This window comes from Danio rerio, chromosome 2, assembly GCF_049306965.1.
Source record: "Danio rerio strain Tuebingen ecotype United States chromosome 2, GRCz12tu, whole genome shotgun sequence".
NCBI classification, from domain to species: domain Eukaryota; kingdom Metazoa; phylum Chordata; class Actinopteri; order Cypriniformes; family Danionidae; genus Danio; species Danio rerio.
Window position 1 is genome coordinate 62,480,001 of NC_133177.1, and position 24,414 is coordinate 62,504,414.

General features: G+C 39.1%; 1 protein-coding gene across 51 annotated transcripts in view; it reads right to left on the reverse strand.

The window, feature by feature from the left end:
* epb41l3b (erythrocyte membrane protein band 4.1-like 3b) overlaps nucleotides 1-24,414 on the reverse strand; it is a 127,169-nt gene that overhangs the window by 14,877 nt on the left and 87,878 nt on the right. For 28 of the 51 annotated variants that reach the window (XM_073915470.1, XM_073915452.1, XM_073915469.1 and 25 more), the window contains one exon: nucleotides 6,475-6,546. In XM_073915470.1, coding sequence (XP_073771571.1) covers nucleotides 6,475-6,546 — 72 coding nt within the window. 51 annotated transcript variants of the gene reach the window in all.

Genomic DNA, 24,414 nt, shown 5'->3' on the forward strand with positions numbered 1-24,414 from the left:
TTTAATTTCAAACTCAATATTTCGGGGTTTTAGCGCCCAGGTTTGGTGCATTTCTTCTTTTATTTCATGGCACATCAACTCTTGATTTCCATCAGGATTTTCCTGGGTGTTTTCTTCCATTAAATATTCTCCATTTACATCTTCAGTCCTGATATTTTGGGGTTTTAGAGCCCGAATTTGGAGCATTTCTTCATTTAATTCGTGGGAGATCATTTCTAGGTCACCAGCTTGATTTTCTTGAGTGTTTTCTTCCATCGCATGTTCCTCATTTTCATCCTCAGTCTCAATATGTTGGGGTTTCAGATCCCAGATTTGGAGCTTTTCTTCATGTATTTCATGACACATCACTTCTTGGTTTCCAGCTTTATTTTGTTTAACTTTCTTGGTGTTTTCTTCCATTGCATGTTCCTCGTTTTCATCTTTAAAGTCAATATTTGGGGGTTTTAGAGCCCAGATTTGATGCACGTTATCAACTTCATGGCACATGGTTTGATTCCCTGCAGATATTTTCTGGATTTCTGAGGTGATTTCATCTTCTTGAGGTGAATATTCAAATGCAGGTTCATTGATTTTATCATCAACCTCAATGTTTTTGCTTTTCAGATCACAGGTTTGGAGCATTTCTTCAACATCATGGCACATCACTTGGTTTGCAGCAATCACTTCTTGTGTTTCTGAGCAGATTTTGTCTTCTTCGGGTGGATCTTTAAATATAATGCCCTTAATTTTATCATCAACCTTTATATTTTGGCTTTTCGGATTCCATATCACATCTACATTTCCCGCTGGATTCTCTTGAGTTTCTTCTTCCAAAAGAGTTTCAAAGGCAATTTCTATGATTTCCCTTTTAATCATTTTGTGTTTTGGATGCCAGGTTTGGAGCATCTGTCCATGTATTTCATGCCACTTCACGTCTTGGTTTCCAGCAGAAATCTCTCTGGTTTCTGAGCTGGTTTCTTCTTCTTCAGATGCAGTTGTCTTCATTTCATTTTCCTCCTCAATGCTTTGGTGTTTGTGATGCCAGATTTGGTGCACATCTTCATCCAGACTATGTTTTATATAGCACATCACTTTTGGGCTTCCAGAAGGAATCTCTTTAGCTTCCGAACCAATTTTGTCTTGCTCACATGGAGTTTCATTTATTATATCCTCAAAGTCAATGTTTTGGTGTTTTGGATCCCAGATTTGGAGCATATCTTCATCAGTTTGGCACATCATGTCTTGATTTCCAACATTAATTTCTTGTGTTTTTGAGCCTGTTTCTTCTTCTCCAGATGGAGTTTTTATTTCCTCATGTTCATTCTTATTCTCACTAGTTTGGGGTTTTGGATCCCATATTTTTGCGTCAGTTTCTTCTTCTCCCTCAGATTGAGTTTCCACTGAGAATTTCTTGATTTCAGACTCAATATTTCGGTGTTCTAAACCCCAGATTTGGTGCAAATCTTCATCATCTTCATGAAACATCACTGTTTTGATTCCAGCGGGATTCTCTTTGCTTTTTGAAGCAGTTTTGTATTTTTCAGGAGGTGTTTTAAATGCAGTTTTCCTGTTTTCATTGTTATCCTCAATATGTTGCTGCTTCAGACCACAGGTTTGGAGCATGTCTTCATCTATTGGGAACATTTCTTGGTTTCCAGCAGAAATTTCATGGTGTTTTGGTCCAGTTTCTTCTCCTTCTTCAGACTGAGTTTCACCTGAGGATTTCTTGATTTCAGACGCACTGTTTTGGTGTTTTGCACCAAAATCATCTTCATGAGACACCACTTTTTCGATTCTTGAAGTACTCTGTTTGGTTTCTGAAGTGATTTTGTGTTTTTCAGATTGTGTTTCAAACGCAGTTTCCTCGTTTTTATTGTTATCCTCAATATTTTGCTTTTCTGGAACCCAGATTTGCAGCATTTCTTCATCTTTCTCCAGACACATCATGTCTGGGCTTTCATCATGGATATGTTCACGGGTTTGTACTGGAAACTGATCATCTTTGGCAGCTCCTGCACAGTTTAATGCATCTTCTTCTCCATTATGAATGAATGCGGAGCGTCTTCCCCTAGCGATGGCCTCATTGAGAGCCTTCATGTACTTTAGTTTTTCACCAGCAGAGGGAGTCTTTACCTCTGAACTCTGGGGCAAACACAGCACACTTCACATCACTGCAGAATCACAATTCTCCTACGTATACTAAGCCTGAAAAGCCCATTTTTGAGTGTGCAAGCTTCAAGACAAATATTTCCTCAATACGAGCACCTGTCAATCTTCATGGGACACACTAAATCTATTCTCAAATATTATTTAGGAGAAATAGAAGGAAAGCATTCGTTATTGACACTGCATCAACCATAATATCAAAGAGCTGTGAGTCGAGAAATAAACCAACAAGAAATAATCATTCCATCCATTCATTTAGGGTTATTACATTATAAAACACATATCATTGACATTTTGTAGTATTTGGCAGCAATTTTACACATAAAACAAATTATAGACCTAAAAAGTAGTCTTAAAAACAAGAAGCACTTCATTTTTTTAAAGTGAAAAATGACAACAGAGAAAAAAACACACATACCTTTACATATACACATACTTCCCCACTAGACGACACTAATCTACCTCCATTAATTGGACTTAATTAAATAAAAATAGACAGAGCTTACCAACTGTACAATTCCTTTCCATCAAAACAATTCTTAAATTTTAACTTGCTCTATTTTTAAGTAATTTATATAAAAATAAAGTGTATTTTAGAGATTATTTTTAGTATCACCACAAAAAGGTTATTAAAATAGTACACTCATCCCATAAACAAACGCTTTTCAATTTAAATGATTGTAAATGCAAGACTAAAGTTAAAGGTGCTGTATGTGAGTTTTTCACTCTTCTAAATCATAAAAACACCATCATATGTGTTCAGATTTTCAGAAACATGCTTAGTGAACATTCCTGTTTATCTGAAAAACAATGCTGACGTCAGATATTCTGCTTTGAGAATGTGCGATACGTGCTGGAACGTCTGTCTTTGCTATCCGCTTGTTAAGTGTGACGTCACGCGAAGTGGTTTCCAGGTCCAAGTGCTCTATTCAACTGAATGGGGAGACTCATGAAATGGTAATAATAAACGTTTACAAAGTGATTTAAGGCTTTCGAAAATCACGATGGCAGTATATATGTCCATGCCTAATATCTGATGGCCAGAAAGTGATCAATTTTTTTTATAAATTGTTAAATTTTTGGTATTTGTTATGCAGCAAGCCCAGAGATTGTTGTGTACACTATGACTTTATATAAAATTAACTTTAATGTGTGATAGGAATAAAACGCGATCATAAACGAATGATTTCTCCACTCAAATGAATGGCGGCTTGGACCCGGAAACAGTATACATACGTCACAAACACGTCACCACTTAACAAGCGGATGGTCTCTTTTACCAGCCCAATGCCAGTTTAGCCAAATATATTCCAGAACTCCGGGTTGCCAGATGGTGGAAAACATTTCATTCAGTCAGTCAGGAAGGCTCTCAGAGCATGCGTCTGTGACTGAAATGTGACCTCTGGTGGACAGTAGCAGACTCCGAAATGAGCCGCAGATTCAGAGTTCCACATGAGGTTATTAATTAGCAAATAATATAAATATTACGAACATAAACATTAGGTGAGCAGGTCACATTGTAACACGCTATCTAACGAGATATGCAGTGATGAGCAATTGGGCTGTTTACACCAGACAGAAATGTAAACACAGCCATTCAGAAGCACAGAATAGTGCACTCACTGCACTCCAGCACAATGGTCAGCTTTATAATCTAATGAATACATATTTAAGCTTTTTAACATGATTAAATGGAGACGCTGAATCACTGATATGTGTTGGTTTGCTCTAAATCACAGCTCTAAATGGTTTATTTTATTTTCCAGATCTGAGCTGAACTATCTGCTGCTGTTTCAGTAGTATGGCAATAAATGTTACGTAAAACAGCATTCAGACTCACATTATTAGCATTTAACACTGAATAAAAGTCAGTTTTCTGAGAAATTGAAGCCATTTGTAATATTTTAATTTCAGGTGTTGGTTTGGACAAAAACTCCTTTTTAATATGGAAAATATTTACTCTATTGCATGTCGTTTCTTTTATTTAGAAGACGACTTAAACCAGCCTCAGTTTCAATAGTCAGACTTACTGCTCTTTGTCTTCAATCTGGCAACCTGCTCTTGCGTGTGTTTTGATCCAGGAATGCAATACCCAGTTCAACCACTGGGTGTCAAACTTACACACGCACCTTTAAAGCTAAGAGAATGCAGCGTTGAATGCATGTATTATGAACGTGACCTCTGCATATCTCATCTGGTGTGTTAATCCCTCTATTGATCAGAGAGATTTGCTCAAACACCCGCAGAGGCACAGAAGCTCCGCTTCTCCATCATATCTGATGCACAAACGCTTTATAAGTCTCGTCTTTACAGGATTCCTATCATCCAGCTTTCCTCCCTGTGTGATCTGATCTCAGGCTCTGTGATATACGTGACTCTAGTGTGTGTTTCTTTCATAGTTCAGCATCTTGTGTTATTGCACAATATAAATCTGCTGTGATGTCACCTGTGACGAGACGAGACTGTAAATCAGACACTAATGGAGGATCTGTACAAGCCAGCGGAGCATTAAAGCAGCAGATCTTCAGGATAGAGCTATGAGGGAGATTACAGACGGGATTTACGATCAAGGATATCAGCAGCAGGAGCACACACACACACACGCACGCACGCTCAAACTAAATCTCATGCACACACACACAGAAACGCACTCATACAAACATCTGTCTCACACACGCTCACACTCTCCTTTTCCCTCAAAAACACTTTCTCTCTCTTTTACTTAAACACAGACACCTTCAAACACTCATTCACACAAAACACACACTTAATCTCACACAACACTCTCCCCATGCACACACACACACACACACACACACACACACACACACACACACACACACAGCTCATCTTCTGACTCTCTGATTCTCACACAGATTAAATATCTCCCGCTCTGTGACAGCGCTGGTAAAGACTGTGAGGTGTGTGGAGTTTTTCATCAAGAGCGCTGCAGGAATAATGTGTGTGTGTGTGTGTGTGTGTGTGTGTGTGTGTGTGTGTGTGTGTGAAAGTCAGTGCTCAGAGACTCATTTCACACACCAGTCTGTCACTCTGCGCTCTTCACAAACACTTATTGCCTGAATCTCTCTCTGTGCTTCTCATCGTCACAGCGGTCTCCAACAGTAGAGTCTCCATGCACCCGTTTTTGTGTCTGATTCAAGCGGCAACCTCCCGCTCTCCCTCAGGAAGCCAATACGGAAGTAACTAAAACTGCAATTCATCTGATATTCGGCTAGTCCTGGCCGCTCCTGCTCCAAAACAGAGCAAATTTCAATTGAGCCCACTGTTAGAATGGCCAACTTTACAGCAGAATAAAAGGTGTTTACAGCCTGCTACAAAGAAAGATTTTGGTTAATACAGCTAATATTACCCTTCATGACAACTGTGAGGGGGTGAATTTTTTTATAACTCATCCGTTTCCTTTATATTAAGTTTGCATAATTAAGGGCGTGGCCACTTGAGTGACAGCTAGGTCTCGTTGGTCGCCGTCACGTCACCTCAGCTGAATCCGGCAGATTAGCCACTGAACTCGGCATATTTATCGCATTTCTGTGTTGTTTTCTGTGGCTTTACACACTCAACTGCCTTTTGGACTTGTTTCCTACAATTATTAGATGGCATGGCATGCTGAGTGCACTTAATTGTGCTCACTAACCATTCACGTGGCCTCCGTTTCCCATGTGAGTAAAGTTATATACTTATATACCATCTCTATACATGTATTTGTTTTATTTGAGATCATTTATCGTTTATATTTAGAGCTGTAATGCACTCCAGAATCTGTCAGATTGATCAGCTGTAGGCTGTAGATCAGTCATCTGAAGCGTTGTCATACAGTGTTATGCTGGAGTTCATCAATAGTCTTACATTAACTAACACAGACTATATCTGAAGTGTTTGGGTGTAATTCGCGTTTTCCTCCTGTTGAGAAACGTCATAAGAACAATGCTTAGTGTCTAGTGTATTACAGCAGTGTTTTTAAAAGTCTAAACACTTTATTGATATAGTGTACAACCAAGCACAAGTGGTCAGAACACAAGCGAGTCGCAGGTGATGAAGTATTAAGCGTTCTCCCAAAGTAAAGAGTGTCTGAACCAGGTCCAAGCTAAATGCCAGCAGGTGTCTGTAGCTCCGCTCACTCTCTGCCTCTTTGCCCATGTTTGGTATCCCACCGTGGGTGTGATGATGCGCGAACAAAAACGGCGACGGTTGGCCACGCCTACTTGTGGCTTCTATTGCGCTCTTTAGAAACCTATGGGTGATGTCACGGACACTACGTCCATATATTTTACAGTCTATGGTCTGATTATAATAAACGTGATCTTTTACCTGAAGGCCATCCGTCAGGTGTTCTGTCTTTACTGGAGCGTCTTCAGCATCAGCTTTAACCTCCTCAGACTCCTGAAACACAGAGACGGAGCTGATTTAACACACGATAGCAGTTCAACTAGTGAACGAGCACAATGAGTGATCATGCAGGAACAATCATCAGCGCAGTGACAAAACTACTGAATAAACACACACAAAAAATGAAATTAATGAAGAAAAATGAAGAAACCAACATGTTTATCGGGTTAAACCACTCCAGACCGAACCAACACATGCTTGACAGACACAAGCAAGACATTTATTCTTCAAACACTGTAAATAAAGTCTTATTAATGGAATAGTTAAACAAATCTGCCGTTATTTCCTCATAACTCTGACCTTTTCCTCTGTCCAAAAGCAGCATCAGAATGATCAGAGTCAGACCAGACCCCTCCAGCTTTGCTGTTTTGTCTCCTTTTTGGACTGTTTTTGTTCCACACAATAAAAAATGCGTGAAGCGAAAGCTGCTGAGAGTGTTATTTCAGTAAGATGATGTATTTCCTATTGAATATGGAGTAGGGTCTTATCGGGCGTCTCCAACCACCAGTAGAGGATGGTGAAAGAGTTTCTATCTCAACGTTTCTGTAGGTAAGATCCCACTTTATTGTGAGTTTCTCCTTATTTAAAGGGCACCTATGGTGAAAAATCTACTGTTCAAGCTGTTTGGACAGACGTGTGTGTAAGTATAGTGTATAGACCGTCATATCGGGTTGATATAAACACACAAAGTCCTTTTTTTTTCAATTTACAATTTAACAACAAAAAAACGGTGGACCAATTGGAGCGGTTTTCAGACCGACCACAACTTTACGTAGGAGAGCGGTCCCCCCGCCCACCAATGTTGATTGACAGCCTCGCGTCACGATCATATCCTCAGTTTCTTGTTGCACGTCTGCCATTTTCAGTCAAAGCGATATCACTAAAGGAACACCTGTGCTCTATTTTTAGATGAAGAGCTCATTGAGCTCAACACAACATCAATGTTCTCCACATGATCGCTCTAATCGGAATTATTGCTTGTACCTTTTGTATGGCGCGGCGGAGTTCTGGGCCTGGGTTTCTGTCGCGGTGCACGCGGTGGAGCTTCGGGTCAGCGGTGTTGTTAAAAAATAAATGAGTTAAAAGAAGAGAGAACCCAGTCCAGGAGACTCGAAACAAGCAGAATTCCTTTACTGAGACGTGTTGGTTAATCTGCAGTCATACAGCGTCTTTAAGATGTCCATGTGTCTGCAAGAGCCTACTAGAGGTCCACAGTCTGCAAGTTCTGTCACAAGTCTGAATTAAGACAAAGATTTCATGTCTATATTGTGTTCTTAGGAGGAGGGGAGATGGCTAAACAAAGCATGCACATTAAGAGTTGTGGTCGGCAGGGTAAACTGCTTTTTCAGGCCTGATCTCATCATGTTCTGGAGACAGAAACCGCCTGACCAGTTGATCGAAAAGAGAAACAATGGACACAACCATGCTGTGAAACTGATAATTGCATCACTTTGGCTTAGCCTGTAGTCAGCAAGGCAAAGGTTAAATGACCCTCCTAGCTGGCATGTCAATGAAATGATATAATTAAAAACCAAAGAATATAACTTTTCAGTTATACGTAGATTATTGTTCATTTGGAATTAGATGATAGAAATGTATATTTCCACAGCGGCTCGGCGTTGTGTTTGCCCTGGTGGAGGCTTGTGTTTGGAGTTCTGGAATGTGTGGCGCGACGATTCGGGACACTTCATGTTTCAAAGACACAAATGATTGTGTACTCTCTGCTTGGTCTGTGTCCGAGTCGTACATGTACCGCTGAATGCTCATCCTAGCTCAGCTTAGCTTCTCTCTCTCTGTCTGTCAGCCTGTCTGTTGCAAACACAGAGCGTAGGAGCTCTTGGCTCCGCCCCCTTGTTACGTTGGGCGGGAAGCCGAAACTGTGAAGCAACACGCCCCTAATACAGGAAACAGTGTACACACCCTAACCTGACACTTTTGAACACATTATAATAAAAACACCAGGGGCCTCATGTATCAACGCTGCGTATGCACAAAAACTTTGTGTACGCCAGGTTTCACGCTCAGAATCGCTCACGTTTGGATTCACTAACAATGAACTGAACGTGGGGATGTGCGCAGCTCCACGGCAGCTTTCTGGCAGGCGTACGCACATTTTTTGTGCGTGTCTGTTTTATTTCCATTGGCGACTCCTAGAGGCAGTTGTGTTAAATTCCTCTCTACAAAGTGTCCGAGCCTTGCAATGGCAGCTGTATGAGACGGGTTCAGCAGGTATATAAGGTTTCCATATCATACAGTTGACCAGCTAAACATTAAAGCACAATTTGCAGCGGTCGCCTGTTTTCTCAATGTAATCTGAGCGATCTACTGCACGCACATCGCTATAAAGACACTATCTGAAGATGAATTTGCATGCGTGAATCAGAAACATTTCCATTCAATAAATGTGCAAATAAAATATGATGCTTATTGATATGAACTTATTGATGATTCCTACTTGTCTTTCTCGTGATAAATAGTAGGCAAAATCTGATATGTAGCGGGGGAAAAAACAAGAAAGAGATCATCAGACGCTGGATTCGAGCCGAGTTCATGCTCGAATGTGTCAAAACATGTTAACATGCGTCTTACGAGCTGCGCCACTGAGACTGATAAGAGTTCTGCAACATTTTACAGATATAAACCAGACTATTTCTTTTTTTAATGCACTCAGTGCGATGTTCAGACCCAACTGTGTTGACCGCATCAGCTAAACTCTCCCACTCTATTTTTTTCTTTTGTTGTTAATTCCGGAGAACAAACTTGCAAATAACACCGCTTTTCCTCCGGTCTACCTCCGAAAGCAGCACCTCCAATTCACATTCTGTTCAAAGTTTCTCTTCTTGCTTGATTTTGCCGTTGCTTTTTCGTTGGGTTTTGCCATTAGCATAGTCATTAGCATATTCATACGGGGGCGGAGGCAGGGAGGGGTTTTGCGCTCATGCATGTTGCGCTCAGTTTCACGTTCATTCTGATGTACAAAAGAATATGCGTGAGATTCGGCAGAAAAAAATTCAGATGTACGAAACACTGCGTACGCACATTTACAGCTTTGTGCGTACGCAATGTTTTAGTAAGATTTCCACGCAAGTCTTCGTACATGAGGCCCCTGAACTGTGTGTTGAACTGAACCTAAACTGGCACACTCAGAACAACCAGAATATTAATATTAAATCATAAAAAAGGGGTAAACTATGTGCCCTTTAGGATTCAGTTACTACAGCATGAGTGAGAAACAAACATCCTGCTATTATTGTGAGTTGTATTAGTTTGTCGTTGCATGCATTTGTAATTTCACATACTTGCCAACCAAAATAAATAACCTAACATCCTTCGACCCCCTATCTATTCTATCTATCCTTTTAACTCCGGATTAGTTTGCGGAAGCGGCTGAAAATGCCGCCTCTGGAGGACAGAAACACATCATCTGTCTGGCAACCAGGTGAAAAAACCCTCTCCTGTACTTTAAATTTGGACGGCAATACCTAGCTCAACCACTAGGGGCTGGTTTCCACTGAGTGGTACAGTACGGTACGGCTCACCTTTATCAGGCTTGCGTTTCCACTGCTGAAAGGGTACCAATGGTACTCTTTTGGTGGGCGTGGTGTACGACAAAGTTTCAGACGACGTATTTTTCACTCCAGGAAATGTCTACAGTACAGCTGTACGGGTCGTTCACATATATGAGAAGCACTTCTTACAACACAGATGCTTTATACACATAAATACTGTATAAATGTTCATTATTAACTTTTCTATCAACAGGACTTGAGTATAAATAAATGAACGTATATGAACACATACAGCCCCTTGCAGTCTCCGCTATGTTGCCAATTACAGACAAATCACACACAGCAGACATTTAGTCCTTATTCAGGTTTAAAAACAACAGGAAATATATCCCAGAGTCAGAGCAGACCTCTCATCTGTGTGTGTAATCTTCAGCAGCACGTGTAGCCTCTGTAATGCTGTTCACACCAGACGCGGAACGCATGGATAAATCGTGCTATTCGCGCGTAAATTGAACATTTGAGGTTACTCGCTTCATTCGCGTGTCAAATTCACTTCAGAACAGACGCGGATTCGCGTGATGGGCAGGGCTTCTGTCTGCCCGATGACTGTAGCTATGTTGCTAAATGGTTAACATGGATTTTATGAAGAAAATAACAGTGTTTATGTGCTTTATGAAGGATAATAAACAGCGTCGATACGTTTATGGCCGTGTCTGAGTCCACTACATGCTTTCAGAGGTGCATCCAGCACTGTGAGCTCATAAACTCGTTCAGAAACTGAACCTGGCTGACGGAGGCTTTCAGCGGTGCTTCTGACTGAGCCCAGCCCAGTTTGATGACTTGTTGTCGGTGTCGGCTGGAGGATTTCCCCAGGGACTCCAACAACTGGTGTACGTCACAATCACGCCCCCACACGAGCAAGCTCCTGATTGGTTAACGCGGCGCGAATGTCCGCTGAAGTTCAGACTTTTGAACTCAAGCAATTCACGTGAAACGCGCATCAAATGCACAAATGCTCAATTCGTGCCGTGCCATTCGCACGTATCACGTCATTCGCACCGCACCATTCACGCAATTCTTGTCATTTGTGCCGTCATTCACGCGTATCGCGCCGCAGGATGTCTATTCGCGCATTTGCATTGACTTAACATGTAAATGCGCTTGACGCGTGTTACGCATCTAGTGTGAACGCAGCATTAGAGTAACTCCATCATTCTGAGTTCATAATAGTCCAGAAGCTGCTCATAATAGTTCAACATGGCATTGCGTTCATGTTTTAGGCTGCAGACGCATCATTTGCTGCTGTTTTTTCTGGATTCGCTTTTGTTTTTTCACGCTTCACTCTCGTGTTTGTTCCTTTCTGACAGGATCGGATATCAAAGAGCTTCAATATAAACGAGCACGTTATTAATATGAGCTCAAAAAGTTTCTTATTTCAAAAATAGACGAGATCGCAAGCTCTCTGGAGAACGCGAAACCGCTCGCACTTTTAGACGGGCTCGTAAAACAACAGCAGGGGGCAGCAGATTCTGTCTTTGTGGCTGTTCATCAAGACGACGACAAGGTTTGTTTGAGCTCGGGTCGACCATGGCTTGTTATTATATGTATATAATATTACAGTGTGATCTCTCGGCTGTGTATTTTAAACATGGCGGTCTCTTTATTTTCATTCTGACTTGTTGCGTAAGCGAATGACGTATTTCTGTAAATCAATAGCGTTCAGCTGCGTGTCTAGCAGCCTTTTCTGGCGAAAGGGTGCCGAAAAAGTGGTTTGGTACACCTTTTGACAGTGGAAACGGCCAGAAAAGCGAACTGTACTGAACCACTCAGTGGAAACAGGCCATAGGAGTCAACACTACATACTGCACTAATAAGTGTAAATGACTTTTCTCATCCAATTAGGAGTGAACATCTGCCTTTATGTTTCCTTTTTCCAACATAGTTACACAATTTATTCATGCAATTCTGAAATTTTCATTATGTTTGAACATGTCAGACCTTATCCATCTTGTTTACTTTTAACAATCCTACATATTCCAGCATTACCTATAAATCAGGGCTCGAAATTAACTTTTTTACTTGGTAGCACCGGTGCTCCCAACTTCAAATATTTAGGAGCACCAGAAAAAATTTAGGAGCACCACCAAAGATGAATGAGCACCGCTGCAAATTGTTTTTTAAGGGATTTATTGTATTTTAAAACAACATTAATAGGACTGACAAAAACCAGAAACAACTATCTAACTAATGCTGCGAAGACATTGATATTTGTGTGCAATAATTCCAAAATGAATGTCTAATAATTAGGCCATAAAATATTATTGATGATAAAAAATGACAATAATAGTAACAATGAATTCCATTTCTCATTATGATACTGCCTTGAATGTGCATGAATGTAGGTTATCTGCTATAAAAAGTCTGTTACTTTATGAAAAATAATTGTATAGTTTGCATCAAACAAAAATGAAGCATTGCAGTAAGAAATATTGATTTTGTACTGCTGTTTTTATATGCATGTCAATTTAATAAATAATATTTCTGCTACAAAACAAACAAAAGATTATAATAAATCATTCAATTCAATGATGAAAGCTGCAAAGCAGTCATCAGTAAATAAATAAAGAAATAATATACACCTCAAACAAGAAGACAAAAGAAAGTAAGTAAAGTCTGACTTCTATCACTCTTTAAAAGTTTTGGTTTCAGTTTGTGTCAATTTAAATGTTCAGTCTGAGCTGATCTTCATGTTTCTGTGTTAGTGGAAAGCAGGCGAGTCAGCCGACCCAATTTATGAGCAGGCAGAGCAGGATTCTTGCGCTAACCATCGGCGCAATACCGGTCTTTGTTATGAGCCGCAGTTTCAGTGTAAACTTAGTAAAGGCGAGCTTCTTTGGCGATGATATGTACAGTATTAGATTTGACTTTTAGCGGACATTTGCGCTGAACATGCAGTGAATGCAACGCATGGAGATTCGGGCACCTTCTCCAAGAAGCGCGTACTCGATTGATCTCAGCTGGCGGATCATTATTCACCACGTGACGTGTCATGATCGCTTTCATCTGCGCCTCAACTTTAGGTGGGGTTTGCAAACCTGTGTGCTTTAAGTTTTTACTCTTCAGCCGTTTGCATTTCCCGTGGTCATAAAAGCTCCTTCCCTGTCATCTGACAGCGGAATACCTTGAGTGATTGACAGCTAATATGAACCAATATTGCGGCAGGGAAGAGCGATTCAGCACGTTTTTACAAAAAATCAAAACAGGTCGCACTACAACCATTATCTGCAGTCGCACTAATGCGCCCAAATATACTATGAGGTCGCATAGATTAATTTTCAGGCGCATATGCGACCAAAATGGTCACAATTTCGAGCCCTGTAAATGATCTTTCGTTGGTGAACTACCTTTGGGTTAGTTTGTGGATGCGGCTGAAATGCCACCTCTGGAGGACAGAACCAAGTTTTGATGGTCAGACACACTGTTTGTGTCGTCAATCTGGCAACCAAGTGAAAAAAACCCTCTCCAGTATTTTGAATTTGAACTGCAATACCTAATTGAACCACAAGGTGTCGATCTTGTCACCCAATTAGGAGTGAACATCTGCCTTTACGCTCACTTTTGCAACATAATTCCACATTTCCCTAATGCAATTCTGAAAATGTCAACTTTATATCTGGCCTTTATATTCTGTAAGTCTTTTCCATCTTGATTGTTTTTAAAAATCCTACATACTGCACCATTACCAGGAGGACAGAAGCAAGTTTTGATAGTCAGACATGCTCACTTCTGTTTGTGTTGTCGATCTGGCAACCAAGTAGAAAAATAAAACCCTCTCTTGGATTTTGGACTACAATCCCTAATTCAACCACTAGGCTAATCCTACATACTGCATCATGCAACTGTGGGTTAGTCTGTGTGTGGAGCTCAGATTTGCACAGATAGATGCTGTTTAGTGAATATTAGAGCACACACACACACATCTTACGTGTGTTTTACTGAGCGGCGGCGGATGTGAACAGTGTGCTGTAGACGTGTTCAGCCTTCTGTCCCACTCGCTCACAGCACACGCTTCATTACTGAGCTGCAGAAACGACCTCTTCAGCTCACTGACGCTCTGATGATGCTGCACCAGCTCTGTGGGTGTGTCTTTCTCCTGACCCACCAATCACAGCACACACAGACACATCAGTGGGCGGAGCTTCGCAAAGACTTAAAGATCGCTCACTTCAGATTGAAGCTTGTTTTCGCCACAGAAATTAATAAATGAATGATCAACCTTTTTACTAACATTCTTTGTTTATGTTTTGTTTCTTAAAGCTTTTAGGTTTTATTTCAGATTTTTTCCCCTCCGAGACTGTCAAAACTTTTTCAAATACAAAAAAAAAAAAAAAATTACTGCTAATTTTTCAGCACATAAATAAGTTTTATCCCTCAGAATTGTAAGCTTATTTCACATAACTCTTACTCTTATTGTCAAAATTATAAACATAAAAGTTAAAAATTCAAAAATTATAATAGTTTTTAGCTTGTAATTGTGACGTTTTCCCTCTGAGATTTGGGTTTGCATGTCACAACTGTTTAAAAAGAGTATTAAAAAGATAAAACAGACTTTCTAAAGTCAGAATTGTGAGTTTACATCGCATACCTCTTAAATTGAATAATTTCTGCCATTACATTTAATAGTGAACATTTATTATGTGTTTAATGACTATTATGAGTTATTATGAGTTCAATACTGGTGTTTATCGCACACAAATTAAAATTAATATCACATAATTCTGACTTTCTTCCCCAGAATCGCAATTATAAACTTGAAACTTTCTTAAAATCACAATCGTGACTTTTTTTCCCTCAGAATTGCTTTTTCTTTGCATTTTTATCTTGAAATTCTGACATTTTTTATTAGGTATTAAAAATATAAATGACACTTTTTACATGACGATCATGACTTTTTCTACACAACTGTGAGTTTTTCCTCTACCAATTACAAGCTAACGTTGAATTTCTGTATAACAGTAATGAATGTAAGGTTCTAACAAATTGATGTGAATCAGTGGTTTAATCTTGTGCATGGATCAAGTTAATTCCAAGTCGACAGAGGTACCTCTTTATTTGGTTTATTATATTTATTATTATTATTATTTTGTTTTGTGCATTTGATTGGTTGAATTATTCAAACGCTTGTTGGAATGGGTTTGAAAATTTTTCTGTTGTAAAACATGTATAGAGTGTTATTTTGAGGTTGTAAGGAGACCTGATTGAATAATAGTAGAATGCAATTTAAACTGATTTAGTCTGATTTATTTTGTCTTTAGCTCTATAAGGGGTTACTAGGGTTATTGCACTGCTAGTGTATCCCAGGTAGCACTGACTTTATAAATATTATTTTTTTAATTTTTTACTTATAAATATATAAGTTGGCACCCCTACCCAGTCAGATCGCTACAAGTCAATTCGGTTTGTTTTTTTACTATGTAATTTCAACTATTTCTTTTGCCAATTCAGATTTAACTTTTATATGTTCAAGATCACATTCTGTCATTTGACTTTCTTCCGCAGAATCACAACTATAAACTTGTAACTTTTACATCTTGCAACCTATTTCTATTTATCAAAAGAAAAATAATGTTTCCTATGAAATCTGAGCCTACATCTTGCAATAGCTTTTATTATTACACGCTCTCACACAATATTTTGTATATAAAATGATGGGTCACACTTTAAAAAAAGGTTTCACTACTACTAATTATGAACAATAGTTGTAGAGCCTTTAATAATGATAATAATTTAGTAATTTATGCATTATTAACAAAGTGTATAAAATGACACTTTTTACATGACGATCATGACTTTTTCTACACAACTGTGTGTTTTTCTTTTTTAGTTATGAGCTAACTTTAGTCAAATTTCTTTGCTATGCAGTTTCAACAATTTTTTTTGCCAATTCAGATTTATTTTTTAAATGTTCAAGATCACATTTTGTCGTTCAGCTTTCTTCCACAGAATCACAATTATAAACATCTTGTAAACTCGTTTTTATTTAACAAAAGAATAAACATAATTGTCACTTTAAATCTCAACTCTGACTTTTTCATTGTTTCCTAGGAAATCTGAGTCTACATCTTGCAATTGCTTCTATTTTTACACAATATTTTGTATATAAAAACTATGGGCTACACTTTACAATAAGGTTTTACCACTTAATGTAATTACTAACATGAACTATTTATTAATCATAAACATTCATGGTTTTATTACAATCCAAATTCATGCTTGTTAATGAACCGTGAGTTAACATGAATTAACAATGAACAGCTGTATTTTCATTAACTAACATGAACAAACACTGTAATAAATGTATTGATCATTGTTCAGGTTAGCAAATGCATCAACTAAAATATTGTAAAGTGTTAACAAATTATGACTTTGGGTTCCTGTCACCAGTTAGGATTTAATATCTGTCAATTTGCTTGAAAAGAAAAAGAGAAAAAAACTTTTATTCATGCAATTCCAAAACTTTCAAGATTTTATTTTGCTGTTTGACTTTTTCCACTAAATGTTTAGGTTACATCTCACTTAGTTTTTTTTATTCATCAATGCAATTTCTACTTTTTATTTGTTTCACAATTGTTAATTCATATTCCACAATATAATCAACAGATTACATTTTTTAATTGACGTGTCCCTCCGAGAATTTCACTTTAATTTATACATTTTTAATATCTGTAGCAAAAACAAGCTTCTCTGTATCTTTATTGATCAAAGCAGCCGGATGCATTAGTGATTTCTTGAAATTTACCATCCTGATTACTTGTTAAATATTAAGAACACTTCTGAATGTTTTAATTCATGCAAAGTCTTGAAAAACTCTAAAACTTAAATATGAACCACCAAAGCGCTGTTATCCTCCTGTAGTTCTAGTTTCCCATAACAAAATCAGCTCATACTGTATGCCGTCATGTGAATTCAGATCATATGAGTGTTAAACCCAAACACACACACGCATGCTTCACAAACCTCCAACATGAGATTACTGTGCTTGACAAACACATTCTCTCCTTTAATCCGCTTTATGAAACTATACTAGAAAAACACAAGAACAAAAAAAACATTGAAATCTTCTGAGAAGCTCATCTCAGACACTGCTGGGAAACTGAGGGGGACAATAAACAAAACGATGAAAACTGATGATGATTTTCTGTTCAGACCAAACACAGGAGGTTTTCTGCTCACATGACGAATGATGAAAACCAACACAACAGCATCAAACCTCCTCCTCATACTCAAATCTGACATATGACAATATATGCACACGTTAGATTTCACAGATATAACAATATAGGGGTAACACTTTAGTTCAAGTACCAATTCTCACTATTAACTTCTGGCTTATTACCTGCACATTATTAAGATATTGTCTGTTGATTAGTGTTTAATCTTATTCTTCATCCCTAATCCGGCCCAATAAACACAATGACTAGCCTAATTACTATCCAAAAGCAGCAAGTTAAGAGTTTGTTGAGGTAAAATTTACAGTTAATTGCTTATTAATAGCGAGGTTTGTGCCTGAAAATAGTAAGTGTATATACAGTTGAAGTCAAAATGATTAGCCCTCCTCTCAATTTTAAAATATTTTAGTGTGCTCAGGGCCTAAGAGCTTACCATGTTATAAAACATCTCATATTAGCTTACATCAAAGACAAAACCACAGCTTCTGGAGTGTTCTAATATATGATGTAATAGGGTGGATAGGCCCCGCCTCCACTGCAGATTGATGCCCACTTCTACTCAGTTTATTTGTTAATATGCAAATCAGAAAAGTGGGCGTTAACTTTTAAGTCTACAAACGGCCACACCCATTCAATTAGAGTTCCTTTGAGGCTCAAAAACTACAACTACTATAGACAATTAATCAGGTTTTTTTTTTTACATTTTAGATCCTATTCTAAGCGGAAATCAGAGAAAAGCAGAAAATAAACAACTGAGGAAGCTTATATTCCTTTTAATTAACAATGTAACCTTATTATAAAGTCTTACCCAAACATGTACAAATGCATTCAAATGATAAACACACCAGTACCAATTATAACAATTAAAGAGCCCCTGTTATGGGCTTTTGAGAATGATCTTCATGCATTGTGCAGCACAGCTCTGAGTGAATGAACACATCCAGCCGAGGTTTAAAATAAAAGACTCAACTCAGAGTCGTTTAAATGATTCGTTATTCATACGAATCTTTTTTTTGCTTGTTTGTATCAACATAAACGCGAAACAATACCAAATATGAAGTGCTGGATCTGGTCAAATGCGAACGCGCCTTTCAAACGCTAGCAGAGTGCATGTGTGTGTGAGACTGATCATGACTAAAGAGGAGTAAACACTAAAGAGTGAACGTTCTGCTGATTAATGCAATAATCTACCCTGCAACGGCCATTTGTTAAGGGATGGATCGGAAAAGACTATTGATGTATGGGACTTTGTCAGTACACAGTTCAGGGATCATTTTCTCCTTCCTCCAGTTTACAAGTGTTAGTAAATGTGATTAATATAGCTGCCTCTTTGTATTCTCTACCTTGCAAACTATGTATTTAATTGTGTTTTGTTATATGTAATCGCTTCACACGGCTTGTACTGTATCTGTTTATATTCTCAAATCATGTCTAAGGGTGCTTTCACACCTGCCTGATTTAGTTGGGTTGAATTGCAGTAGAGTTCATTTTCCCTTTTGGTACGGTCCGTTTGGGCAGGTGTGAATGTAGCAATCGCACTCAAGTGTGCACCAAAAGTGGACCAAAAAAAGCGTACTGACACCACCTTGAAGAGATGGTCGTGGTATGCTTTCAAACGAACCATGGAGCGGTTCGTTTGTGGTGAGAATATGAATCTAAAACAGACCCAACCGCAAAACGTGCTGCGCCTTTTCAGACTAATGCAGCTGCTGTAGTCTGATGCACTGTGCATTATGGGATGTGGAGGAGAAATATTCGTTGACATCGCTTTACCAACAGTTTTAAACAGAGAGAGAGAGAGAGAGAGGGAAAAACATTATCTGACGAATCATCGGTAATATTTGCGGAAGATGACCTAGTCGCAGTTTAGCTAAATGAATTCACGCCTCATCCTGAAGTGCTGTGCGATGCACCTTCGCCGTTTGCAATGCATCAAAACATCCAGCCCCAGCCGCAATTCATTTCGAAATGTATAGTTTGTCTAAAGTGATGTATGTAAATGTAGGGAATATGTTTTCCTTTCCTCCGGGGGAGCTGTTTGTTGTGTTAGAGCTGCTATTTGGCCTCAGTTGTAGTGATGGGAAGTTCGGATCATTTTACTGACTCAAGTCTTTGAGCCTGTTGTTGGAGACCCCCAAACCAAAATATGACCTTTTATAATGCACAATAAGGGCTCTTTAACTTCAGGGCTTAATATCTGACCGTTATTAAAATATTAACTGTTTTTTAATAATTATTTTTTCAGGGTTTTCATCTTTATTTTGGACAGGAAAGCAGAGAGAATTGACAGGAAAGCATTGGGAGCAGAGAGAGGGGAAGGATCGGCAAAGGACCACAAGGTGGAATCGAACTCGGGTCGCACTAACCACTACACCACTGGCACCTAAACCTAAATACTAACTTTTATTAAAAGTTTATAAAGCTTAAAGTCTTATTCAATGCTGTTAATAGCGTGAATTGTGCATTAAAATAAAGTCTGACCACTCAAATATCTTAATTATAATTCGTATGTGAATATATATGTTCATATATCAGATTTCGGCTGTTTTTTTGTGGTCTGCAAACACTGTACCTGTGTCCTCGTGTGAGCGTCGTCCTCAAAGTCAGACTGTAATGAGTTTGTGTGAAAGAGAAAACATGAAAAATACATGTAAAATCACTGCACGCTAATAAATGCTGGCTTCAACACAAACCCGTCATGCCATCCCAACGCAAATCAGTGAAGTAAATGTAATGCTTTTTTGTTCAAATTGACCCGTCTCAACATTAATAAATAAATGAACGTGTCATTTCAGCTCGTTTTAAGTAAGTAGTTAGAAAAAGCAGCAAAAATATTCTCTTGATTGCGCGTGAAATACTGAGAATAAAGAGCCGCGCGCACACACACACCTCCGTCAGCGATGTGTCGTCGTCATCACCGGCCAAATCCGTCTGATCGCTGTCCGTCTGAATAATCAGAGCGATGGCAGCGATAAAGAAAAGAAAACCCAGAATATGATGATAGCAATAATGATGATGATCCTTGATGAAGATGATGGTTGGATAAAGAGATGCTGAAGGTGATCAGAACACAGACACATCTTCATCCAGAGAATGAGATTGAAATGAATGCTCAACAAGAGTCTTGATGAAGATTTGAGCGAATGCATCCAGGAGAAGATGAAATGAGCCGCTCAGACGCAACACACACAATCTGGCAACCAGTGAAGATGAGTGAAACACAGCGCATCACACACACTTTCCACATACAGGCTGTAATATAGAGTCAGAACGTATGGGGAACAACACATGACATTCAGCTGCTTTTTAGCATGAACTCTGTTAGACCTTGCATGGAGATTTTATAAACGATATTCCTCTCCTATTTGTGGAAAGTGCAGGTGGAAACAATCAGGACAGTATGCTTTTAACGATAAATAGGTAACACTTTACAATAAGGTTCATTAGTTTATGCATTTACTAACATGAACTAATCATGAACAACACATGTACAGCATTTATTAATCATAACTGAGCATTTACTAATGCATTATTTAAATCCAAGTGCATGCTTGTTGACATTAGTTAATGCACCATGAGTTAACATGAACTCACAATGAACTACTGTATTTTCATTAACTAACGTTTACTAACATGAACAAATACTGTAGTAAATGTGTTGTTCATTGTTTGTTCATGTTAGTAAATGCATTAATTAACATTAACTAATGAACCTTATTGTAAAGTGTGACCAATAAATGTTGCTGAAAATGAGTCGATGGAACGAGATGAATGAGCTGAAAGCAGCTCTGACTGCAGTCTGAACACACACACACACACACACACACACACTCTCTCTCTCTCACACACACACACACACACACACACACACACACACACACACACACACACACACACACACACACACACACACACAAATTCACTCACTCACTCACTCACTCACTCACTCACTCACTCACTCACTCACTCACTCACTCACTCATTAGGGCTGCACGATTTGTGAAATTGTTCATATAGTAATTATTGAGGTTATTATTGCGATAAGCGGTTAGGAATGTTATCGTGAGATAACTTGATGGGTTTTTAAGGACAATGCACACACAGATTAGTAATAATGCTGAAATGTGTATTTGTAAAACTGGAAATGGTTTCAAAATAAAAACACTTTACAAAATGAAATATTTTGGGGTGGCACTGCGGCTTAGTGGTGTCACACTGTGGCCTCGCAGCAAGAAGGTCGCAGGTTCGAGTCCTGGCTGGGTCAGTTTCAGTGTTTTTTGTGTGGAGTTTGCATGCTCAATGCTCAGGTGTTGTATCAAAATCTGACTCCCAGGACAAATCTGACTCCGCTTCGCATGACACAGCACCTGCAGTTAAAGTTTCAAACTCGTAAACCTTTCATCGATCACTTTTCCCACAATTGACAGCAAGAACGAACATAGAAGCATGTCTGATTGACAAGCAGCAGCTGCATGTGTTCAAAAGAAACTAAAACGCCAAATAGGACGAATTTATGCCGCATTTTCTAAAGTAATACAGTCTGTATTGAGCTTTTCGCTTGTTCTCGGGATATAGCGGCTTATGCTGTCAAAGGCAGGTGGCGTTTAACAGCTTGCACCTACAAACTGTTATTTCTGAATGTGCTGACGCTGGGATTTAGATGATTTGAAGCAAATCTATTTGTTGATCATGTACTACGTGCCTAAAGTATTCACTCAATGTCATTAGCTCATTTTTGGTGGAAGTGTCGTTCAGCGGCTTTTGCATCTGAACTCTTTATATTTAGGGCTCTATTTTGACGGTCTATGCGCAAATCGCAGGGTGCAAACGCTTTCAGGGCGTGTCAGAATCCACTTTTGCTATATTTAAGTACGGATAAATCTGCTTTGCGCCGTGGCGCATGGTCTAACAGGGTTGAGCTTATTCTCTTAATGAGTTATAGGTGTGTTTTGAGAATAAACCAATCAGAGTCTCATCCCCCTTTCCTTTTAAGAGTCAGTTGTGTCGCGCCATGATGCATTTGCTATTTACATGATGTCAAGTAAGTGTAAGTGGAAAAACTGAGCATTTTACTAGCAAGAAAACAGTTAAACAGAGCATCTGCAGCGCGAGATCAATTATTCACTTTCACGGATAAGGAAACCTTGTACGCACAGACATCCAATAGCCTATACATAATTAATTTAGTTTGTTAAGAGCAAAGATTATTCTTATTATTATTTGATATAAGATTATTATCAAAACTATTCCTAGATTCAGTTCTAATTTCCAGCAAACGAATAAATGAACAATAATAATGAAGTGTGCTCAGAAACCTGAGTTATATCCTAATACACATGCTGCGCCCCATATAGTCTAAAACCTGACAGGTGGACAAATCTAAGCTTGTTTTTAATAAAACAAATATAAATATGGATATAATAAAAAATACTGCTAATAATAATAACATTATACAAAAGCAAATCGTCACGAATAAACTGAAAAAGCCTCCCGAGATGAAGAAGGCATGGAGGTGTTTATATTGATGTAGGCTAGAAAATAATATGTTTTGCAATATTTTAATTCTTTATATTTATATCTTCTATATATCCTTATTATATCCTATATATATCCTAAATATTTAAATAATTTTTCATATGTAAAGATATTTGCGTATTGCTCTACATCTTGTGTGTATAATGCTGCGTTCACACCAGACGCGGAACGATTTAAATGTTAAGTCAATGAAAACGCGTGAATAGACATCCTGCGGCTCGATACGCGCGAATGGCGCGGCACGAATGACGAGAATTGCGCGGTGCGCATGGCGTGAATGGCGTAGCGCAAATTGAGCGTTTTGCGCGTTTGACGCGCATAATACGCGTTTTGTGCGAATCACTCGAGTTCGAAAATCTGAACTTCAGCAGACATTCGCGCCGTGTTAACCAATCAGAAGCTTGCTCTTGTGGGGGCGTGATTGTGACGTATCGCCTGTTGTCGGTGTCCCAGAGGAAATCCCCCAGCAGACACCGACAAGAAGTTCATCAAACTGGGCTGGGCTCAGTCAGAAGCACCGCTGAAAGCCTCCATCAGCCAGGTTCAGTTTCTGGAGGAGTTTATGAGCTTATAGAGCTGGATGCACCTCTGAAAGCATGTAGTGGACTCAGACACGGCCCTAAACGTATCGACGCTGTTTATCATCCTTCATAAAGCACATAAACACTGTTATTTTATCATAAAATCCATGTTAGCCCTTCAGCTATGCAGCTAGAGTCACCAGGCAGACAGAAGCCCCGCCCATCACGCGAATCCGCGTCTGTTCTGAAGTGAATTTGACGCACGAATGAAGCGAGTAAACTCAAATGTTCACACGGCTATTTACGTGTGAATAGCGTAATTTATCCGCGCGTTCTGCGTCTGGTGTGATCTTCTGAAAAATCTATGTTAAAAATCAAATAATCTTTGCTAAAAATCTTTGATCTGCTCTACTGAAAAATCTCTTATAGTTTCTCAAAATAGCAAAGCACCAGCAATACGCCAAAACACGCCTGCTGTTTTAGACCAGAACGCCTATGGGCGCACATATGAGCGCAAAAGCGTTTGCTATTTAAACAGCGTGCTGACAAATCACAAAACGACTCTTGCGCCGAGCTGAAACTAGCAAACAAGTATTGCGTCGCGCCTTGCGCCACATTGCGCCGGGTGTATGATAGGGCCCTTCGTCTTTTTTGTTTGTTCGTGTTCTTCGTGGCACGGAAACCTGTTTTCAGAAAGAACGCGCTATTATTTATTTAATATAATTGCAACCTCGGGCGGTGCGGTGGTGCAGTCGCCTGAAAGCAAGAAGGTTGCTGGTGTCGGCGCCAATAGCCTTGTGGTTACCCGAGTTCAATTCCCGGCTCGAGGTCCTTTGCCGACCCTTCCCCAATCTCTGCTCCCCGTACATACCTGTCTCTAAATCTCCAATAAAGCTGAAAACCCCTAAAAAATAATAATAATAAAAGAAGGTCGCTGGTTCGAGTCCCGGCTGGGTCAGGTGTTTCTGTGTGGAGCTTGCATGTAGTGTATAAGTGTGTGTGTGTGAATGAGTGTGTATGGGTGTTTCCTAGTACTGGGTTGCAGCTGGAAGGGCATCCACTGTGTAA